Source organism: Agelaius phoeniceus, chromosome 5 (assembly GCF_051311805.1).
Source record: "Agelaius phoeniceus isolate bAgePho1 chromosome 5, bAgePho1.hap1, whole genome shotgun sequence".
NCBI classification, from domain to species: Eukaryota; Metazoa; Chordata; class Aves; order Passeriformes; family Icteridae; genus Agelaius; species Agelaius phoeniceus.
The window spans coordinates 20,529,759-20,549,455 of record NC_135269.1 but is presented as its reverse complement, the minus strand read 5'-3'; the positions used below and the strand labels follow the sequence as shown (position 1 = coordinate 20,549,455).

Below are 19,697 nucleotides of genomic sequence, written 5' to 3'. Positions count from 1 at the left end.
GGCTGCTGCCTGATAGGATAAGGATAGGGTTTTGATATTCAAAACTTCAGGGCTCCTCCTGCCTCCACTAGCATTGCACCTGAATAGGTTTGTGGTTTTTGCTGAAAAGTATAATCACCTTGGGGACACTCACTATCCTGATGTCCTTAACATCTGTTTGGAAAACTCTTTTACAATGGAAATGAAAGTTTCAGGTTAAAATATAAACATGTTATAATAATAAATATTACATGTATTATAAATATATAAAACATATTAAAAATAGCATATTGTATGTCACTGAGTGTATCCAAATTTATACTATTAGATGGTTCTAAAAGCATAAAGGACACCAAAGCTCAGCCAACAGAAAACCTTGCAGTTGTTCAATGCAGTACCCATATAACACCATTCTTTATTGATCTTTCTAGAAACATATTCAGACAAATGTGCATTTGTAAAAAGCATCCCTCATACAAAGTCTGGTCCCAAGTGACTAAATGTTCACACTCATGGCACACCAGTCGAGTCATTCTTGCTTTTAACTGATTTTAATCTGAACCTTTTGTATCCGAGGACAAAGCCCCCTTTCAAACAGGGTGGAAAAGCAACAAGATTTTTCATTTAAAAAGTAAAAATCTATTTTTTCATCCTAACTGATTTCTTAAGAAATGGAAGAGACCCTCTCCAGGTTATAGAAGCACACTCACATTGCAAAGACCAGTTTCAAATGCTATGTCCTTTAAGAGGAGAGCTGGCAAAGTGTTTCAGTGGAGAGCTTTTCATCCACTTCAGCACAAAGTCATCTCTCTTGGCTCAACACGTGGCCAGAGTGGTTTGGGTAAGCAGGCTCACTTTGCACTGAAGTGCATTAGGGAATGCTCCTGTAATGGACTCCCCCAGCTGCCATGTGACTGATCCCTGCAGCTCCTAAGAGCAAACAGGAGGAAGTAGCAACATTTTCATCTCCCCTGGCTGCAGCTTGCAGACAAACATCTGTCTAAGCATTATTTCCAAATGTCAATAGCCCCAGCCTATTTTTTAGTTGAGCACTGGACATGTGAAAACTGATTAGGTTTTCACTTAAACTGTACATTACAAGCTGGCATAGAGATTTTTTTGACTGTGGCATGTGATTATTGCAACAAAATCCAAGTACCAAAGCTGGGTGCACTGTGCAAAGTCATGTCCCGGATCACTCGAGTGCCAAAACAGGACCACATCAGAAGAAACTGCTGAGCTACTTTCTTCAAAGAGCCTTGTCTCTTGGCAGCTACCTGCAAGAAGAGAGATGTGTCTGACATGGAGAAAATTTTATTTCTACCAGCATAACAGCTGAATGATGCATATATTCACCTTCTCTTTATATACTGAAAAACTACTTACCATCATCTTCACATTAAAATACACACTACAAATTAGAAAAGCCGAACTCAAAATGGCCTTAAACAGAAAACGACTTTATAACCATGGACAACCTTCAGAAAGAGGAAACAATAAAGTATTATTCAAGACTGGATCTCCTTTATACATGATAAAAGGACTGCAAAAAATTGCTCTGATCTTCATCTTAACCTATTAATAACATGTTCCTTCTCGCTTCCTAGTCAAAGAAGCAATTTATAATCAATCTTTGATCTACACTGCAAATTTATATTATTATCTAAAATGAGGTTTAATATTGAATATAAAGGTTTTTGTTCCTTCTCATTTTTATTTTTGTGAATTTGCTTAGTCATTTTACTAGGAGAGATATTTTCCAGAAAGAACACTTTAGGGATTAACTTTTCAAAAATATATTTATTATAGCCATATGTGAGTTAAAATATTGGATTCACCCAATCAGCTACTAAAATTCTTTTATTACAATTCATGTCAGGTTCTTAATTAAAATTAACAGCTCTGGCTGGAATTTCAAGTTACATTCCACTGACTAGAAGAGAAGTTCCCCAAAACAATTAAAGTATTTCAAGTAATCTGGATAATTATTTGTTTCCTATATGGCTATTTTGCAGCAGAGAGAGAGAGGCAGCATATTTTGATTTGTTCTGGTTTTACTTCAGAGCCCTAACAACTGGAATGAAGAGTTGAAATTCTAACAGAACAACCTAATACATAGAAGTAACGGAAGGTAAAATAGTCAGTTATACATTTTCATACTCTATGTAAAATTATGGTAATGCTGGATCATTTTCAAAAATATACCATAATATACCATATAACCATAATAACATATGGTTTTAAAGCTTTGTTAGCAGGTTTCTGCATGTACTTTAATGAAAATAAAATACAACTCTTTGGTATTCCATATCAGCTCAAAAGGAACATAAATGTGTCCTTGACTGAATGGTAATGTAGACTTTCATTCTCACATTTGATTGTATATAGATGAATTAGCTAGCTTAAATATCCTGTTCATTAAAATCTTAAAAGGCCAGGTTATGTTTTTCTTTGCACTATACCACTAGGATGACTCTGACTCTGAATTAATCTCTCCATATCCCTGGAAATATTGATTTGATTGGAAACCTCAACCCTGTTCATTTTTGAATACCATCTTTTGGAATAAAATAAACAAGGGCAGAATAAAGCAAAATCCTGAATGTGAGCAATTCTCCATGAAAACCGGTGAGATTTTGCCCACTACTGCTTTAGTCCTGCTCATTACCAACTCCTTTTTTTTTTTTTTTTGGTTATTAATTTTACTTTTTCTAAAAATATATTACCTGAATAGAGATCATAATGCACATCAGTGACTCACTCCTCCTTACCAACCTTTACAACACATCTATCCACCATGGAATCCAGCCACTCGATGTATGACTCAATGGGGGACTGCTCCTCCAAAAGGTGATCAAACTCCTGATACACTGCCACACAAAACAAAACAAAAAAACCCACCTTAGAACTCAGATTCTGTTTCAAACAAAAGAAAAACAAATCACAAAAGGCTGCCAAAAGAATCACAAGTTTACTGTGTTTTTTTAATAATAGATTACTTAACTGAAACAAATGCATCTTTCCCGCTACTGACCCAAAAATTTGCTGGGTCTCTTACTTTGTTTCTACTGAAAGTGATGCAGTCATTGAAAGTTTTTTTTAAATGCAAGCCAATTAGAACCTATTTTTTAAAATTAGTGGCTTTTATTTAAGTTGTCTGGTGTGCCCAGAAGTGAAATGTTTATGGTGTTCTCTATGACGAGTGAGAAACTAGGCCTTGACCGCAGTGATGAAAAAATGCCATGCATGAAATTGATTTAGAAATGCATAAAGAATCTTCTAGGCACCAAGTGAATGAGTATTGTTGATAGGGCGCTCATCTGTATAATGCTTTAGTTGCAAAAACATGATTTAACTGCTGCAAATCATCTATTTGCAATGCCAGACACACACACAATGTCCATAAACTTCTTCAAAACAAATTGCTATCAGTGCAGAAATGCTCTACTTATTATGAAGAAGAGTTGCAAAAGGCAACCTGTATACTTTTTGATCTTTTCCAAGTACACATATTACTATTTCAATACAAAAAGTTAAAAAGTCATTCAACTGCAGTTCTTAAAACTTCAAGTCTCATTTACATATGAGAACCAATGGCTGGAAGACAAAGAACCATGTGCTTTGACACCTTAACAAACTAATTCTTCAACTCAGCTACGATAAAAGGCCCAGTAGGTCAAGATGAAAGATACTTTCTACCTGCTGTATTACAGGATGACTTCAGTGCACTAAGCAATTCCATTTACAACTAATTATAAATAACAGGAGGAAGGAATTTCTCTCCAAATGAAAGATAGTGAAGGGAGTGGAGGAGGCAAAGCATAGAGATGATAGCTAAGGAAATGAGCCAGCGAGGCTATCCAAAAATAATGCCAAGAACACCTCCCTGATTCTGTTGGATCAGGAGGATGAGCAGGAATGCATTTGTTAAACACCTGACTACAACTTTGTTTAACTGAGACTTGGAAAGGCTGAGTTACCAGTAACATTAGTTGAGGAAGAAGGGAAATGATGTTTGTGCCACCCTTTTCTTCTTTCATTCTTCTATTGAATGGGCAACCTCCCTTTATTCAGAACAGGATCACAGAGAAATCTAAATGTTGTCTCCTTACCTGAGTATTTGGCTGGACAAAAACTGCCTGATACAACAGATGAAGTAATTCATATGCTGTGCAAAGAGGGGAGCAAGAGCAGAAAAACAAATCAGTTGCCTGCTTTGCTGCTGGAGCAATGCAACTGTGTACAACAATCTATTTGAGAAAATTAGATGTTTAGCCTTTAGTGATTGTTAAAAATACCTCAACAGGATCTAAGAATGAGGGAATAAAGCAGAAATCATGACAGAGGTAGGTAGTCCAGCAGAACAGGGAAGAGGTTCTCTTATACCCAGTGATTTTTCTCTGTTTCTCCATCAGTTTGTTTATAGGCTTATAAACCTGGGGTTTTTTTCTCTAGTTATAGTAGCTGAAATTGTACTTCCTTGATTATTAGTAACAAGAGTATGAAAATAGGCCTTAAATTGCTGCCATATAAGTCATACAAGGCATAGTGAAAAAAATCTTTGGTCAAGTAGAATAAACAACAAACATGGGGGAAAAAAATCTAAGTTCTGGAATATTCTCAGATATGTATCTGAACACCTCATTGGCATCCCATCTTATGAGATATTAGCTTACCATTTCTGAATAACGTCTTATTGGACTATATAGGCCTAGAAAAACTTGCACAAATCCAACAACATTGAGGAAAATTCTGTTTGGCTTTATTACACTAATACCACATATGCAAGAAGATACCTTAAACATTAAGGATGTTCTGAATGGCAGCAAAAAATGTTGCTGCTACTAGGGAGTATAACTTTGAAAACTTTTTTTTGCCAGTGGTAGGATGCTGGATAGATCTTGAAAAACTTAACAGATGACAGAAGGATTTACTCAGCTTCTGGACTTCAGTCTCACTTCCTGCTACCTCCTTTGCTGCCATATCGAGCTCCTATCTCCTCAAAAGGGAAGAGGGCTATGAAATGAATCAAGGGTTAAGAGAGAGAGGAAAGAATACCAAGAACCTCTCCCAGAAAACAGAGCTAGCAGAGAATGCAAGGCCCATCCCTGAACAAAGGAGAAGAATTCAAGTGTTAACACACTGTGATGACTGCCAAAGTCAACCTCATAGGGTCCAGGGTACGTGTGAAGGTGTCACCCCTTGTCTTCCTAGCCACTCCCTGAAAGAGTTACCTCACTACCAAACCTACCCTTGCTGGGCTCCCGCAAGTGGTTGCCTGGATTGTGCCCTGTTCAGGCAGATTCTGGGTAAAAGATGACTGGTCCTCCTCAGGAGAGAGATGGCAATACAACAGGTGGGTTCACAGGAAGTGCGGTTATGTGAAGGATGTTAAAGACAAAGCTCTGTTGCCTCAAAATAACAAAACTCAGTGTGCTTCAGGTTACACCTGATCTTATAACTATGTAACACTCGATGCAGGATGAAAGGAATATCTTGTATTTGCAAAAGGCCTTTAATTGTAAAACCAATTTGCCAATATCTCCAAAGTAATTTTCAAGTCCATACCCTTCACTATATTAGACAGAAGCTAAATTATCCAATGAGCTTGTCTGATATGGGACTTCTATTTATTCATAACAATTCAGGGCAAAAGCTTATCCCACCAAATGCTCTTGATTATGAAAACGTTGTGTAAAAAGGAGCTTTTTATAAACAAGTTTACAAGGGACTCAAATACACAGACACTTAAGTGTTAAAGTCATTCAAAAGACAATTCTCCTGCAATTCTACAGTAGGAAAGATTGGATTCACACCTTCAATGGTTAACTCATAGATTTAGTGAAGCTTTCCATGAAGCTCAGCTTCATGGAAAAAATCCTCCTGAATTTGGGTGCTAGTTTTGTGCCATTGTCTGTTCTGGGTACTAGAAAGGAATGCATCAAGGAACGGTGCCCAGATCTTTGCCCCAAAACATAAGAGATTTTCCTCACATTTTGGTAAATGCCTCTATATTTATCTTAAGCCTCCAAGCAAACCAATGGCTGAAAATCCAACACTACTTTATCTGAGCTTTGCAGCAGGAAGCCAAGTTCACCTGGCTTTATTTGAAGATTCTGCTCTTACATTGTATGATGAGCTTTCTGTGTTCCTCCCGTGAGTCCTCCATAGTATAGAGGGTTTGTTTGGTAATGCTATTCAGATCCACATTCCTCCAGTCCTCCAGCATTTGAAATGTGATGTCTGCACTGTGGATCACTGTTCTTGATGCCTGTAATCCAATCCAATCTATTCATTAGTTCATGCTTTATTAGGTTAAAAAATAGGCTTTATCCCCTTTTATGCTTCCTTAGCTGGGCTCACTTAGTTGATTCTCCTCATGGACCCCCACCCACCAAATTGATGTCTTATGGATATTACAGGGCCCTCTAACAAGAGAACTCTTCAGTCATTTTGCCTGCTTTAATCAACTGCAAGTATTTTGACTGCATCTACCACAAACTCTAATGAGCAACACTAATCTGATGCTGCCGTTGCTAGACCCCTCAATCTCTAACAGCTCTGCTGATTTTCATTTCAAGCTTCAGAACAAAAAAAAATCAAATCAATACCAAACAAACCCCATTCAGGTTTGCACCCTCCCCTCTCCCAATCTGTGAAGACTCTCATTCTTCCCTCAGCCACATGAAAAGGTTATGAGATCTCCTCATCAGGTCCGTGTTTGGCTGGTTGAGACAGGGACCTGCTGCTTGTAATGAGGAGGATGGACAGAGTAAAGGAAGTGACACAAGGCCATGGTCATATACACAGATCTCTGCAAGTTAAGCAGAGATGCAAGGTTATCAGCTTCCCCAAGGGAGTGATGCACTTGAAGAGTTCTTCACTTAAGAGATTTGATCCCAGGTTTGATGCAGAAGGTTGTGGTTTCTTTATCTTGATTTCCTCTGAATGGCTATGGATCTCCAGGGTGCAGTGATGATCTATGGTATTTGGGGAAAGGTAGCTCAAGTATCTCTGTCTCCACCACTAAAATAGTGGCAGAAGAAACCTCCAAAAATTCCTTGCAGGAGTCTTTTTTATTTCCCTAGAGCTTCTTTTTGTGGGCTTCACCCCTCACAGGGTTAACCTGGGGTTTTGGATACACCTTCCAAAAGTGGAGCTTTTAGGGGACAGGGGAAAAAACGTATCCCCTCCAATAAATGCATGAAACATTAATTAATTCAATGCAGTCTCTCCCTTTTTATACTACACAGAATTTGGCTTCGTGACTTTTTACGGTTTGTTCTGACATAAACTGGGGAGAACCAAACACTTTGGAGCAGCTTCTATATTCCCTTGCTGTGGTTACAAGAACAAGTCTATTTAAAACCCAGTTAAGCTGTTTCCCCTTTTACTAATTTGCATTTCATTTATGACATACAATTAGACTTGGAATGTATTGTTGGGCATGTAGAAATTTTTCTTGCTTTGCAACTGGCCTAATACAAGCAGCTCTGAAATCAATGGAATGTCTCTCATTTATTTCCTGGAAATGAACCATCTCTTCAAATCAAATAATAATTTTGTTTCATGAAAGTACCCTGCTGAATTTAGTGATCAGGGGTTGCCAGTTGTCTCGAAAAGCTGGAGACAAACTGCTAATGTGATCTCCTCCTCTGAATAAAGTCCAACCTGTCAACTCATAAAATTATTTGAAAAGTCAGTAAAAAGGGCATTCATCAAACCTGGGTAATTGAAATACTTACTTGGCAGAGATGATTTAGTGATGTCTGTCGCCGTAGTATTTGTGAGAATCTTCTGGACACTGCAGGAAAGAAGAGACACTTATTTACATACTGTGCTAAATAAGGACAATTACTTCAGAAAGTATTAAATTATACAAGAACAACAACAAAAAAAATATACATCCAGTTTTCTATACAAAATTGTGGCTACATGAAATGCACTCAGCTAGCCCGGCTTTAACTTAATTTAAACCTTGACCTAAACCCTTAAATCTGGATGCTCAATCAATTTTACTGGGGCATATTACAAGCAATTATTTATAGATGCTGTGAATAATGACATGACAAGAGAAACAGAGGACCATGGAAAAGTTTTGCTTGTTCAGCATAGCAAATTTTCTCTTGCTACACAAAGGAGCTAGAGAACAGAAAGAACTATTTAACAGAAAGAAAATTGTTGGTGCAAGAATAAGCGCACATAAAATAACAATAGCTATGCTATATGTGGAAATGAGAAAAGGTTGCTAAATCTTCATGCAATTAAGTTTTGGAGGAGTCTTTTCACTGGACTAGTAGGGGCTAAACTCTGATCCAGTTTCAGGTCGAATTTGATCAAAGTTTCTGAAAACAATTTGCATGACATACTAATACATTATGGGCTGAAATGGTCCAGGAGGTACTTGTCCTCTTTCCCAGTTTAGCTCGTTGTTTGCAAGTGGTATGGACCTTGTATTAAGATATTTCCTATTCTTGGAAAATAAGCTTTTAAAATGTTATATTGTGCATTTCTTTGTCTGAAATCAGTGTCTTGGGAAGTGCAAAAATGACCAAAGCTTGCAGTTCTTTGTGTCAGTACCTCCACTGGCTGTGTACCTTATCACAAATTCTGATGAGGAGGAAACAGTTGCAGAAGCAACAAAGTCTCATGCAAAAGGCAGGGTGCACATAAGTATAAGTATTTTTCTTATATCAAAAGGACTATATTTGCAGATCTATCCAAAGAGATTTTATATGTGGTCACAGAGTAAGCTGTCCCTCCATTCTATGCATAAAGGCAGTTAAAAAATGTGGATTGAGAATGACTAGAGAGTGCACTGTCCATCCCTTTCTGTCTGCCTGTAAGACTGGCAAAGATTTTGCTGTTGAAGATTCTTGATATTTTTGAACTGAAAAAAGATGTAAAGCATATCTGCAGTTCAGACTTCGTTTAATTTTTAAAACAAATTAGTAAACAGTTCAAAACACCCTGAAATTAGTTGTTCCAACTTCCATCCTGACTGTTCTCAGTAACATATTCACCTAATTTTCCACGCTGATCAAAATAGTTAATCCTTCTCCTAAATTAGTTTTTTTTTTTCCCCTTTAACTTTGTGGTGTGGAATTTAGTGCTCATGAAAGGCAAAGAATTGAGAGCTGTGAAATAAAGCAGGCTTTATCAATAGGTGATGTGCACTGCAGGCATCTACAAAGCACGTTTGAAAAGGACTAGTGCCCTTTCCTGTGGTGACAGGGTAATTTGATCTCCTTCATTTCTAACTCTGGCACTTTTTTGAGCAAGGGCCTCAAGCTGTATTCAAATTCTGCTAGCCTAAGGGTTTGTTTAATAATTTTCCTTGCCTAATATCATCCTTAATGTTTGCTTACTATCAACAAAATTAATTTCTTATCAGAATCCACGAGAAAGGAAAAGAATTTCTCATTTTGAGTGGTGCCTCATTTCACTAAATGAGATTGGTTCTCATTAACAAGCGGAGATTCTAAGTGAATACAAGATTTATAATGATGACAGGTTTTAATTCCTAAAAGAACACTAGTCTCACTTCCAATTAATTTGTGATCAATAAACATTATCCTTCCCAATTTAACAGGAGAGAGATTGAGTAATACATACACTCAAATTTGATATTTCGTAGGTTTTCTGGTAAATCATGGAGAGCTACCTTCAGCCACTCATCCAGTTGCTTTGCAAACTTTCGGATCACCTGCGTCAAACTGAAAAAAGAAATCACAACATCACACCGTGTTTACTCTGTGCATTGCACTATAAAAGCTGTGATCGTGGGAAGACCATGAGTCATTTATTTACAACTCATTATTATGTAGAGTTGCTAATATATTTTGGTTTGTAGGCATGAAGAAAAATTTCTGAAACTTCTGACAACTTTTGCAAGAAAGGCAAAATTTATCACCATGGTAAAAACCTCCCATCTCTGTTCAGAAATTGCTTTGATACTTACAAACAGTATTTTTATTTTAAATAAAATCATTCCCTGCCACTCTCCACAAATATGAATTCACAACTGTTTAAAGAAGACAATAAATCAAAGCTTGGATTTCAGCTCAGTTATGCCCACATCTCTACACATGTACAAGGGGATATTCAAGTGGAGCAACAAGCAATTCTGCTGCAGGCCAGAGCCAGTTAGTGAGAGGTGATGGTGGTGGGGAGGAATTTTCAGGCCAAGCCCACACAAGGGGGGGAACTGGAGGTAGAGCAGGACCTGCCTGCTTAGCCCTTCACAGGACTGGAACTTTCCCAGACAAGTGAAATGTCTCTCTTCTTTCTTGCTACCATTTCTTGATGGTTCCATCATTTCCTATTAAACTTGGTAGGCAGCTCATTCTGCCCTTCTCATTGGAATCCTCAGTAAAAAATGACAGTTCCCAGGAACAGTTGCAGAGTGTTGTGCAGAGGATCCTAAGAATTGGCTCTGACAGACAAAGCTGCACTGCCTGTAGCAATGTTAGAAATGCACAAATGAGAAAGAAAAGATACAAGGAACTTTGCCCTTTCAACCAAGAAGCTTTTTCTGTTTGTACTCCTAGCACACTGCATGGACAGCAAGATAGTAAAATAAACATGGCCATCAGCCTGCTCTGCTCCACAGAAACACCCAAAGAGAACAGGGGATGGATGACAACTGCTAGGCTCACTAAAAAGTGCCTTTTCTGGATAGACAGAATGTGTTCCCAGGAAGTATCTCAGAGGATTCTGGCTGAGTCAGCAAGATTTCCTTCAGGAGCTTCCATTGCAATGAGACCCTTCTTCACCCCCTCCAGTGCAGGCTATGGCTTAATAGCCACAATCTGGCCCTTTATATGCATTACAAAAGTCTATATTCACACTCAAGTCTCTCCTTATTTGCTATGAAAGAACTAAGCAGCTTGAGAAAAGGACTGCTGTTCTGTTTAATCCTTCCAATGAAATAGATTTGGGGGGGTGAGGGGCAAAGCCTGTAAAAATGTACATGTCTTATCAAGAACAGCCTATGCTTATAGCAGATGTCTTGTGTAAAATACTTTCACTTTAGCAGTCATGAAATGCACATAGAAGAGCAGAACAACATTGTGAAAACGTTTTCCTTGATTAGAGAAACTTTAAAATCTTAAGGGCTAAACACACAGTACCAATTAAAAAACTCCTCAAGCAATATTCTTAACAAATTACTCCATGTCAAGAACACATCAGTCAAATAATATTAAAGGTGTACAAGACTATTTAGAAAAAGATGGCTTCCTGATGAGCACACAAGTAAAACCAGAGGGGGAAACATGTTGACTACACTCAGTGATTACACTTTTTTGCTGTGGATTGCTCTTTCCTGCTTTACCTCTATGAACAAGAATTCTTGGACTCACATGAACTCCAGGTAGGAGGAGACCAGCTGAAATCTACTACATGGATTGGAATAGTCAATTCAGTTTGGGTTTAGCTGAACATTAAGAAACCAAAAAGTAGGTGGTATCCTTCATTACATAAAAACCCTCAACCCTCCAAGTCTTTCATAATACAAGTCTTGTTAAAATCTGAACATCCTTTCAGGAACATGTAAGCTCATGAACTCCTTTCAAATGACACTGTGATTTAAAGTCAGAAAATGGATGGCAGCAAGCAGCTCTCTGAGAACTGGTGTCATTCTTGAAGAAAAGGAATGTAACAAAGACAGCTGAGTTAGAGGGGGTCAATTACCTGTCAGGTAAGGCTTGCAGTACTGTTGGCATCAAAACTCCAGAAATTGCCTTGTACAGAATTGAGTCACAAACTCCCACTATATTCACTACAGTTGAAGAACCCAGTACAGGCAGCATATGAGGAGGCATCCCTTGCCAAAAGTGCAGGAGAAAACTTTGAACCTGCAATCACGAGAAGAAGCAGGAATGGTAAAATTAAAATAATCAAAGTCCACAAATACCATTCTCTTTAAATGATCATGCTTACACAGCTTTTGTTTTAGAGGTGGGCTAAGGGGGTGCAACACAGACAAGGCATGTTCCTTAACTACACAGGCTTGTACTGTAACGCAGCACAAAATGGGACAATCAACCAAAAGGTGCGGAGGCACTCAGTGCTGGTGACAGGGAGTCTTTGTGTCACTGCAGTAGAGACACCCATGGAAATCACTGGATTTTTAGCTTCCATCAGTGGCTGATGAGTTTAGCTCTTTGGCTTCCACATATCAAGCCTTTTTCTCTGTCTTTGCACTCTGTCCCTGTGTACAAAGGAATGCAATCTAGGCCTTGGTGGAGGGAGGGAGGGAGGGAGGGAGGGAGAAGAGGATAACAAATGGCTTACAAGGGTCAATATACCATTTTCTGACTTTGCTTTGGAAAGAAACACTACACTTTTGGATTTTATCTTTCCTCCACTATGAAGGAAAGTGGAGAAAAAGTGGCAAAAGGCAAAAAAACCCCCCAAAACAGGGGAGAGATTTCAGACACAGCAAAATATACCTCTGAAAATTTGAATGTAGGCTATAAAGGTGTTATTCAGAGAATGATATGATCAGTTCCATAGGGGTCAGAACACCAGCACTCATGAATTATAACTTTCTGCACACACGCTGTAGTGAAGTAAGCAACCACACCATGTGTAGCAAAGAGTATTTGCCATTTATATATTGTTGCTGCTCAGCCCCTTCCCTACCAGAGATCATGATAAAACTAATAAAATACAGCATCTTGCTTTTAAGAAACTATTCTGAGACTCATCCACCTAAATGTCCTGAATGTGTCAAGTATTTTTCTCACATGGAAAATTCTAGACTTAGTACAGTGGTGCAAAACTAGATTTAAACCAAAAGAATGTGAGAATTAAAGAAGAAAAGCAAGGAATTTTCTCTCATTGTTCAGAAGAGAGAGTCAAAAGACCCATTTTTTTTTTTTCCTCCAGGATCTGAATATCATATTTTAATCAGGTCCTCAGTATCTCTATGGCCAGATTTGTTATCCTAGATAAGTAGCCGTATTCTCATGCAATATAAACCTGCTTGCATTCCAGTAACATTTTATTTTTCAGCTCTAATTATAGAGCTGTCTGCGTGCACTGCTAGCAATCCCTCAAATTCAGTGAGGTATCAATAGGTACAAGCCTGAAACATCTCTAAGAGATGGTGTTCACTGATGAGCAGTGTGTATACTCCTAGTTGCACTGCAGTACAACAGAGCAACTGGAGACTTCAGCTACGGCTCTCTGGGATATCTGGGAGGCTGTAATCTCCCCACAGCTCTGCATTGCTGTTAACAGACCAGCAGAGCCCACTGTTGTTGCTGTGACACCTGCCCTGGCACTGCTGAGCACAGAGAGGAATTCCTTCAGACAGCTCAGTCCCAACAAAAGCTTCGAAAAGTTGTGGTGGACACACTTCTTGAGTTGTACGAACTGGATTGTCCAACATCTTGTAAGGGGATATTATCTACCTTAATCCTGCTGGAGAACAGGGGGCAAAAACATTCTCATTGCCTTTGTTCCTCCAACTCACCCAGTGAGATTTAGTCCTATCAGTCACATGTTAGATACTCAAGTACAGCCATTTTCCTTGCTCCTGAAAAGCACTGAGCACCACAAACCCCTAAGTCTGTAATATAACATACAAAATGAGGTCTCAAATCCATTGATACCTTATGGATCATTAAACTGCAACTGCAGTTTCTAACCATACCTCATCAAAGTTTGCTCTTATTACAGTGTCTAGTATCCTCTGACAGTGAGTCCTATACATCATAATAAAGGTAGAAACCTGAAAAAGAATGAAGGAGAATGAAGGAGACACACAAAAAATCATTCTGCTTTAAGAAATCCTCTTTTAAAATACCAGAACACAGAGCACAGAAAAAGCAAGTTTTTTTCCTTATCTTATCAATGTGCAACTGCAAAAATAATTAAATCAGTTAAATTGTATTTAGATTGGCTGTAAGATGAGTTTTCTTCTCAAAAGTAAATTCTCCCTTTGAATTCATGGATTTTTCTGTCAATAGGATTCTTCAAATGTAAGAGGAGCAAAAAGCCTCAGTGAGATCAAAGACGAGAATGTGGCCCTAATTAGGACATAAAGATCTAAAAAACCCTTTTCTTTTGTCCACTTCACATTGATACTACACATGTGAATAGAACCAGAAACATAGCAAGCTCAGCCAAGAGGAGCCAGAACATTTTTGTCATATGTGCAAATAGGATTCTCTGAATTTCTACTCTAGAAGAAGAAATTCACTAAGTCCCTCTCTACTCAAGAAAGCATTAGAACTGTTTGTCAGTTTGCCATCAAGTGTGTTCACAGATTAGAGGGCTGCCCTCAATATTTTAAAAGTTGCCCTCAAACATCATATAATTTTAAAAGTTGCCCTGCTGTATGTAATGTAACTTTTTAAAAAACGTACATGGGTGTTAAAAATATTGTACAGCTGATAGTGTTAGCTCCCCTTTTTAAGGGAAGATATTTCTTTCTATTAAGTTAAGTACTTCAGCCTCCCATAAATCAAATCAAGGCATTATTAAACTTACTCCTGTTTTAAGTCTTTATATATTAGACAAAGCTTTCATCCAGAGCAGGGGAAAAAAGAAACCAAGACAAGCTGAGAAAAGATTTCCAAAGTGTTACCTTCTCCTCCGGCAGACTGGCTGGCAGATTTAGATCTTTGACATTTGGAAACTCGGGCAGCAATGTTCCCAGTTTGGATCGTGGTGAATACGCTACTGTCTGTTTGGTTACTTCTTTTTTTCCCGTCTCGTTGACCCAGGCTGCTCCTTTTTTAGAATACATCACATCATAATACTGGGAGTTTTCTTTCACTGCAATCCCATAATAATGGTACCTGATACATAGAAATGCATATTTTATAAAGCAGATTGTCTTAAAATTAAAGAAAAATATATAGAGGCAAGGGAAACTGATAATGCAAATGATTTCTACAGCAAAAAAGACCGAGCAATAGTTTGTACATTATTAACAAACATTGATTCAGCAGCAGAACACTGTGGTAATATACTGAGCTTCCAATTTTCATTCTTTATGGTAAAAATAAGATGACTCTGTTATAGGGCAGGAAAATTATGTACTTCCACTTTTTTAACTTCTTAGTAAAAAAAAAAAAGGATCCTAATGCTACTTGTTGGCAGAGCTCTGCTGTGCAGCTGCTCCTTTAGTAGAGCAATAAGCAGAGCTACAGACCCTGTGAACCAGCCCTTCTGTTGTTATTTCAGCTCCCTGATTCTCAGGCTGTTGAGGGTTGGTTTGGTCCCTGAAAAGCACAAGTCTTTATTGCAAACGAGTTGATCAGAAATGTTTCAAAAATTGAAAACACTTCAATTTTCAAAAAAAAGAGGGGGGGAAAGGCTTGTTCCAATTATTTGCTTCATACCCTAGCATCAAGCACTGGGCTTTGATCAGTGAGAGATAGGACACAGCACTAACTCTGTCTGTGAGGCCACTCTAGGAATTACAGTGTGGCTGTGCTATGGAAACAGATCGGTGGCCTTCTGGGACAAGTTTGTGCTACCACTCAGCTTTATTAGAGGTGCTGGTGAAAGCACTGTTTATCAAGCAAAATTCTTGCATCAAAGCAGCAGAGATTTCATCTTAGTCCTCCTGTAATTTCCTAACTTTTATTTCAGTTTCTCAGCTGCAGGCACCCAACCCATCAACTAAATTAGTTGTTATTACAAAATGCAGCACAAGATTGCTTTGCTAGTATACTTTTGCTTCGGCCAAATCCTACACAAATTTTTCAGTGATCCTCCACTTCTCTCCTTATAGCCTATCAGATCATCATGAGACTCTGTCCTCTGGATCCCACTATCACGGCACAAGAAATTTCCATCTCTGGATGCTTCTTTGACTCTTCAGTCAGTTACTATTTCAGAGTGCTGACACCAAATCTGTTCATTCAGACACAAATTCACTTGAGGCAGTTCTACAAAGGTCATCAATGAAATTAATTAAAGAGTAGCATGTAAGTGATGGTAGTTTAAACTAACTGGTGACTTTTACTTTTCTGCTCACAGTCACTCACCCACAGATCCATGCATGTTGTAATTGCCAACAGAAAATAGTGGCAAAGAGCTGGAAGCCCAAACTCTTCTATCAGCAGACATGGGCTGAGAGGAGGCCTGGGGTGATGTAGGAAATTTCTTGTACATGGTTCCTGGCCATACCTACTGAGGACATTCCCTACTTTCCATTAAAAATAAAAACTATCTTGAACTCAACATTGAATATCCAAGTGACATTTCTTAAAACATTCCACTGACATGGTATGAATGGAATTTCCTAGCTTCAATACCTGAGAAAGCAACAGTATTGGCTCCAAATTTTCCCATCAGCACTTAGGTCAAAACATGCATTCCGTACAAGAAACCAGGCTCCAGAATGTTCCTAACCTCTTACAGGTAACTAATGGCAAATGGTTACAACACCAGCTGTAGATGTTTGGCTTTTTTTTTTTTTCTTTTTAGCTTGAAGGGTAACACCTCCAGCTCTTGGTTTAAGTGCCCAGTTTGGTCCGTGGCAGCTGCCAGGTGAGCACTGCACATAAGGGCCATAAAACTCACACACAGCCTATGTGCTACATCTGGGGTAGGGGAACCAAAAAGGAAATGCTCTGGGGAGCCAGCAGCACAAATTGCTCAGGGAAGGGCAGGAAGAGGGAAAAAGAGCAAGTGGGACTGAAAGGCTTGTATAATTTAAACTTCAATTAATTTAAACATAATTTAAACTTTAAATAGGGGTCAGTCCTGTATCAAGTTTTGTCTTAAATCAGTGAAGAAAAAAAAAAAAAAGCAAGCCTGGAAAATGTAGTGGAATTTCACTGTGCAGTGTTTAATTCATGGTATATTTCACTTGGTAGTAAACTGCATAAAAGAGGTTTCCATGGAGTTTAAAATCACACAGACAGCAGCAGCAAAATTAACTCCAAAATTTTTCTACATAGCTTCTTTTTTCATTAATTTTACTATCCCAAAGTGCAAAAATTCACTGGAGTAGTTTACACAGATTATTTTCCAATTATTTATTGTATTCCTATCAGAAAAAAACCCCTTCAACTTAGTTCAATAAACAGGGCTTGAAAGTTTGATATGTAGAAGAATAATATGCAGACAACAGAATTATTTTTGTGTTAAAGTGAAATACTTTTTACCCTCATTGATCTCTTATATACAGCATTCCTTTAAAGAAAGAAGCAAAATTCCATTCACATCGTGTAGCTTCCACTCACTCCTTGTGTACCAAATTGAAGAGTTTCAGACTACAATACAGGAAGAAATTGGCTTTTATGTTCAGCTACCTTCTCACAGCTCACCTGTGGTAGAACTGTTTCTAAGCTCAGTGTGACAGAGAACAGCTGCATCTGCATGCTCACATCAATAAACCAGCTGCAAAACAGAAAGCTCTCAACTGATGAGCACCACCAACGCAGCTCTGAACTTAGTAATGTTCCAAGGCAGCTGTGCTATAAAACGACTGAAGGCAGAACAGTGTGAAGTCAGATAATCTTAACCACTTCTATGACTGAATTCCCTTTGGCAGTAGCAGGGAAGTGGAACGAAAATAATACTGGCAGCAATTGGTCAGCACAGTTGGTGATAAAGGGACTGAAGTGTTAATGCCTAAAGTAATTTCTTTACGTAACACTTAACTGGAATGCAGTCAGATGTTTCTGAAAACAAAACCAGAGCTCAGTTACAGCTGTGCTGAGTCTACCAAGGAGAGTATTTTATCTTAAAATATAGCACACAGGTAGTCTCTGTGTGCATGACAGAAACCCCTATTTGCTAGACAGGGGGCAGAACCATTGCACAAATGGCGTGAAAGGAGTATGTGACCTGAAAGCTGCTCTGACAGGCGGGCAGGTTACAGGGAAATTGTGCAAGAAATATTAAGTCTCAGTGAGAGTAAAGAGACAGCTTTTGGAGTTGCAAGACACCCCTAGTCAGCAGATGAAGAGTGTCTTGCCCTCTGAGAGACTCCTGGCGTGGAAGGAGTTCTGGTTTGGAAATAGAGCAGTGCTCACTCCTTCCATTAAATGTAAGGACAAGTAACAAAAGTTGCAGCTGATGCCAGGATGATTTGATGGCCAATAGAAGGTACGCATATGAATGCGTTCACAATGCATCTTGTAAACACTTTCACTCTGTCTTCACAAAACTTATATTCAGTACAAAATCCTGACTCTCTTACTATGGTCCTATCATGCTTTCCTAGTATGCTTTTAGGCTAGCTCAGAATTTCCACCTGAGAGATTTCTGGTGGCTTTGATGAGTGGTGTTATGGCAACTCTGAATTTCCATTTGGGACCATTCCCAAAATGAAATTTCAATTAGCTGCTTAAATATGTCTGCTCTAGAAAAAGAAATCTTAGTTATAAAAACTAAGGAAATATCAAGCTGGGGGGAAGAACATTTTGTCCCATCAAAGAAATACTGCTTTGCATGGACCAGTTAGTAGAAGAGCACAGTAAATTTGTCTTCAATGGCATTTCTTTTATCATCTTGGTTTCTTTTTTTCTTTAAAGAGCAAGTCATTCTAGCTTTAGTATGTAAGCTCCATCCTAATAGCATATTTAATTCTCAGCATTTAGCCATATTGTGTTTTATAGGCTTTATTTTGCAAGAGAAGCTTTACCCACAAAATTTTTCAAACACATCATTTCACATTTTCATTTCCCCTTCCATAGTTTTTCACTTGTGATCTACAGACACTACAATTTTGCTATTCTGTAGGATTCTGTGAAAGCTAATGAGAAAAGCAGATTTTATTATGTGAGGGGCCTTATGCTTGCTAGAAAAAGATTCAAAGCTCCCCTGGAAAAAATTCTTGGAGTCCAAAAGCAGAAAAAAGTGTAAAAACATTGCTGTATCCTCTACATGAATTGGTAGAATCACAACTTATCAACAATTGGAAAAAGTCAAATATCCCAGAAACCACATTCTAAATTCTGAATCAGTTTCTCAATCTGGAATTAGGATGAACTGTTTTCAGAAAATACTATCTTTTGGGCAAGGCAATAAGTTAATTCTTTAGTCACCTAAAGGTATGTTGGATTTCATTACATGGAAAAAATGGTGGTTAAATACAGGTTTGTGAGCAGTTTCAGTTCAGATCAATGCATGTTCTTCCTAAGTTTTAAAGAGCGTTCTGACACTTGTTCTCTAGCCTGAAACTTGATGCTAACCTGATGTTATTTCCCAGCCTCCAACAGTGGCTCCATTACTCCTGAGTGTGAATGTCATTTATGTTGTGTAAAGTGAGTTGAGATGAAAAGCAATATGAAAAATACTGCTAATCAAATCTGTAAAATGACCACCTTTGCAGGATCATTGCTGAATCTATAAGATAATGTAAAGACTACAATAGAACCTCCAAAGTTGCTTTTAAGTTCCCAACTGCACAAATTAGTGCCTGTTCTCATTCCCCATTCAGAAAAGCCAGAGCCAGATGGGGCCCTGTGAGAGATGATAATAATACCATACACTGCTTACTTTGATTGGCCTCTTGTTCCGAGTCTTCTTGTCGTTAGTTGTGGAAACTGTTGTCTTATTATCTGCAAATAGATAGAACTGATATTAAGACAAATGGAAACACACACTAATGCTTAAATTAATATGGACTTTTAAGACAAAAAAGTAGAAAAACTGTACTGTGATGTCTACAAAATATGTGGTTGGAGAAATCAGAAATAAAGCTCTTGATTTATTCTGAAAGGGGGGAAAATATTTTAAAC

General features: G+C 38.2%; 1 protein-coding gene across 7 annotated transcripts in view; it reads right to left on the bottom strand.

The window, feature by feature from the left end:
• The window catches only part of RFX4 (regulatory factor X4), an 87,359-nt gene that overhangs the window by 23,781 nt on the left and 43,881 nt on the right, over positions 1-19,697 (bottom strand). For all 7 annotated transcript variants that reach the window (XM_077178478.1, XM_077178481.1, XM_077178475.1 and 4 more), the window contains 9 exons: positions 19,456-19,517; positions 14,579-14,792; positions 13,643-13,720; positions 11,674-11,837; positions 9,595-9,695; positions 7,725-7,783; positions 6,106-6,250; positions 2,755-2,849; positions 1,139-1,256 (listed from right to left, as the gene is read on the bottom strand). In XM_077178478.1, the coding sequence (XP_077034593.1) occupies positions 1,139-1,256; positions 2,755-2,849; positions 6,106-6,250; positions 7,725-7,783; positions 9,595-9,695; positions 11,674-11,837; positions 13,643-13,720; positions 14,579-14,792; positions 19,456-19,517 (1,036 nt within the window). The remainder of the gene's footprint in view (positions 1-1,138; positions 1,257-2,754; positions 2,850-6,105; positions 6,251-7,724; positions 7,784-9,594; positions 9,696-11,673; positions 11,838-13,642; positions 13,721-14,578; positions 14,793-19,455; positions 19,518-19,697) is intronic.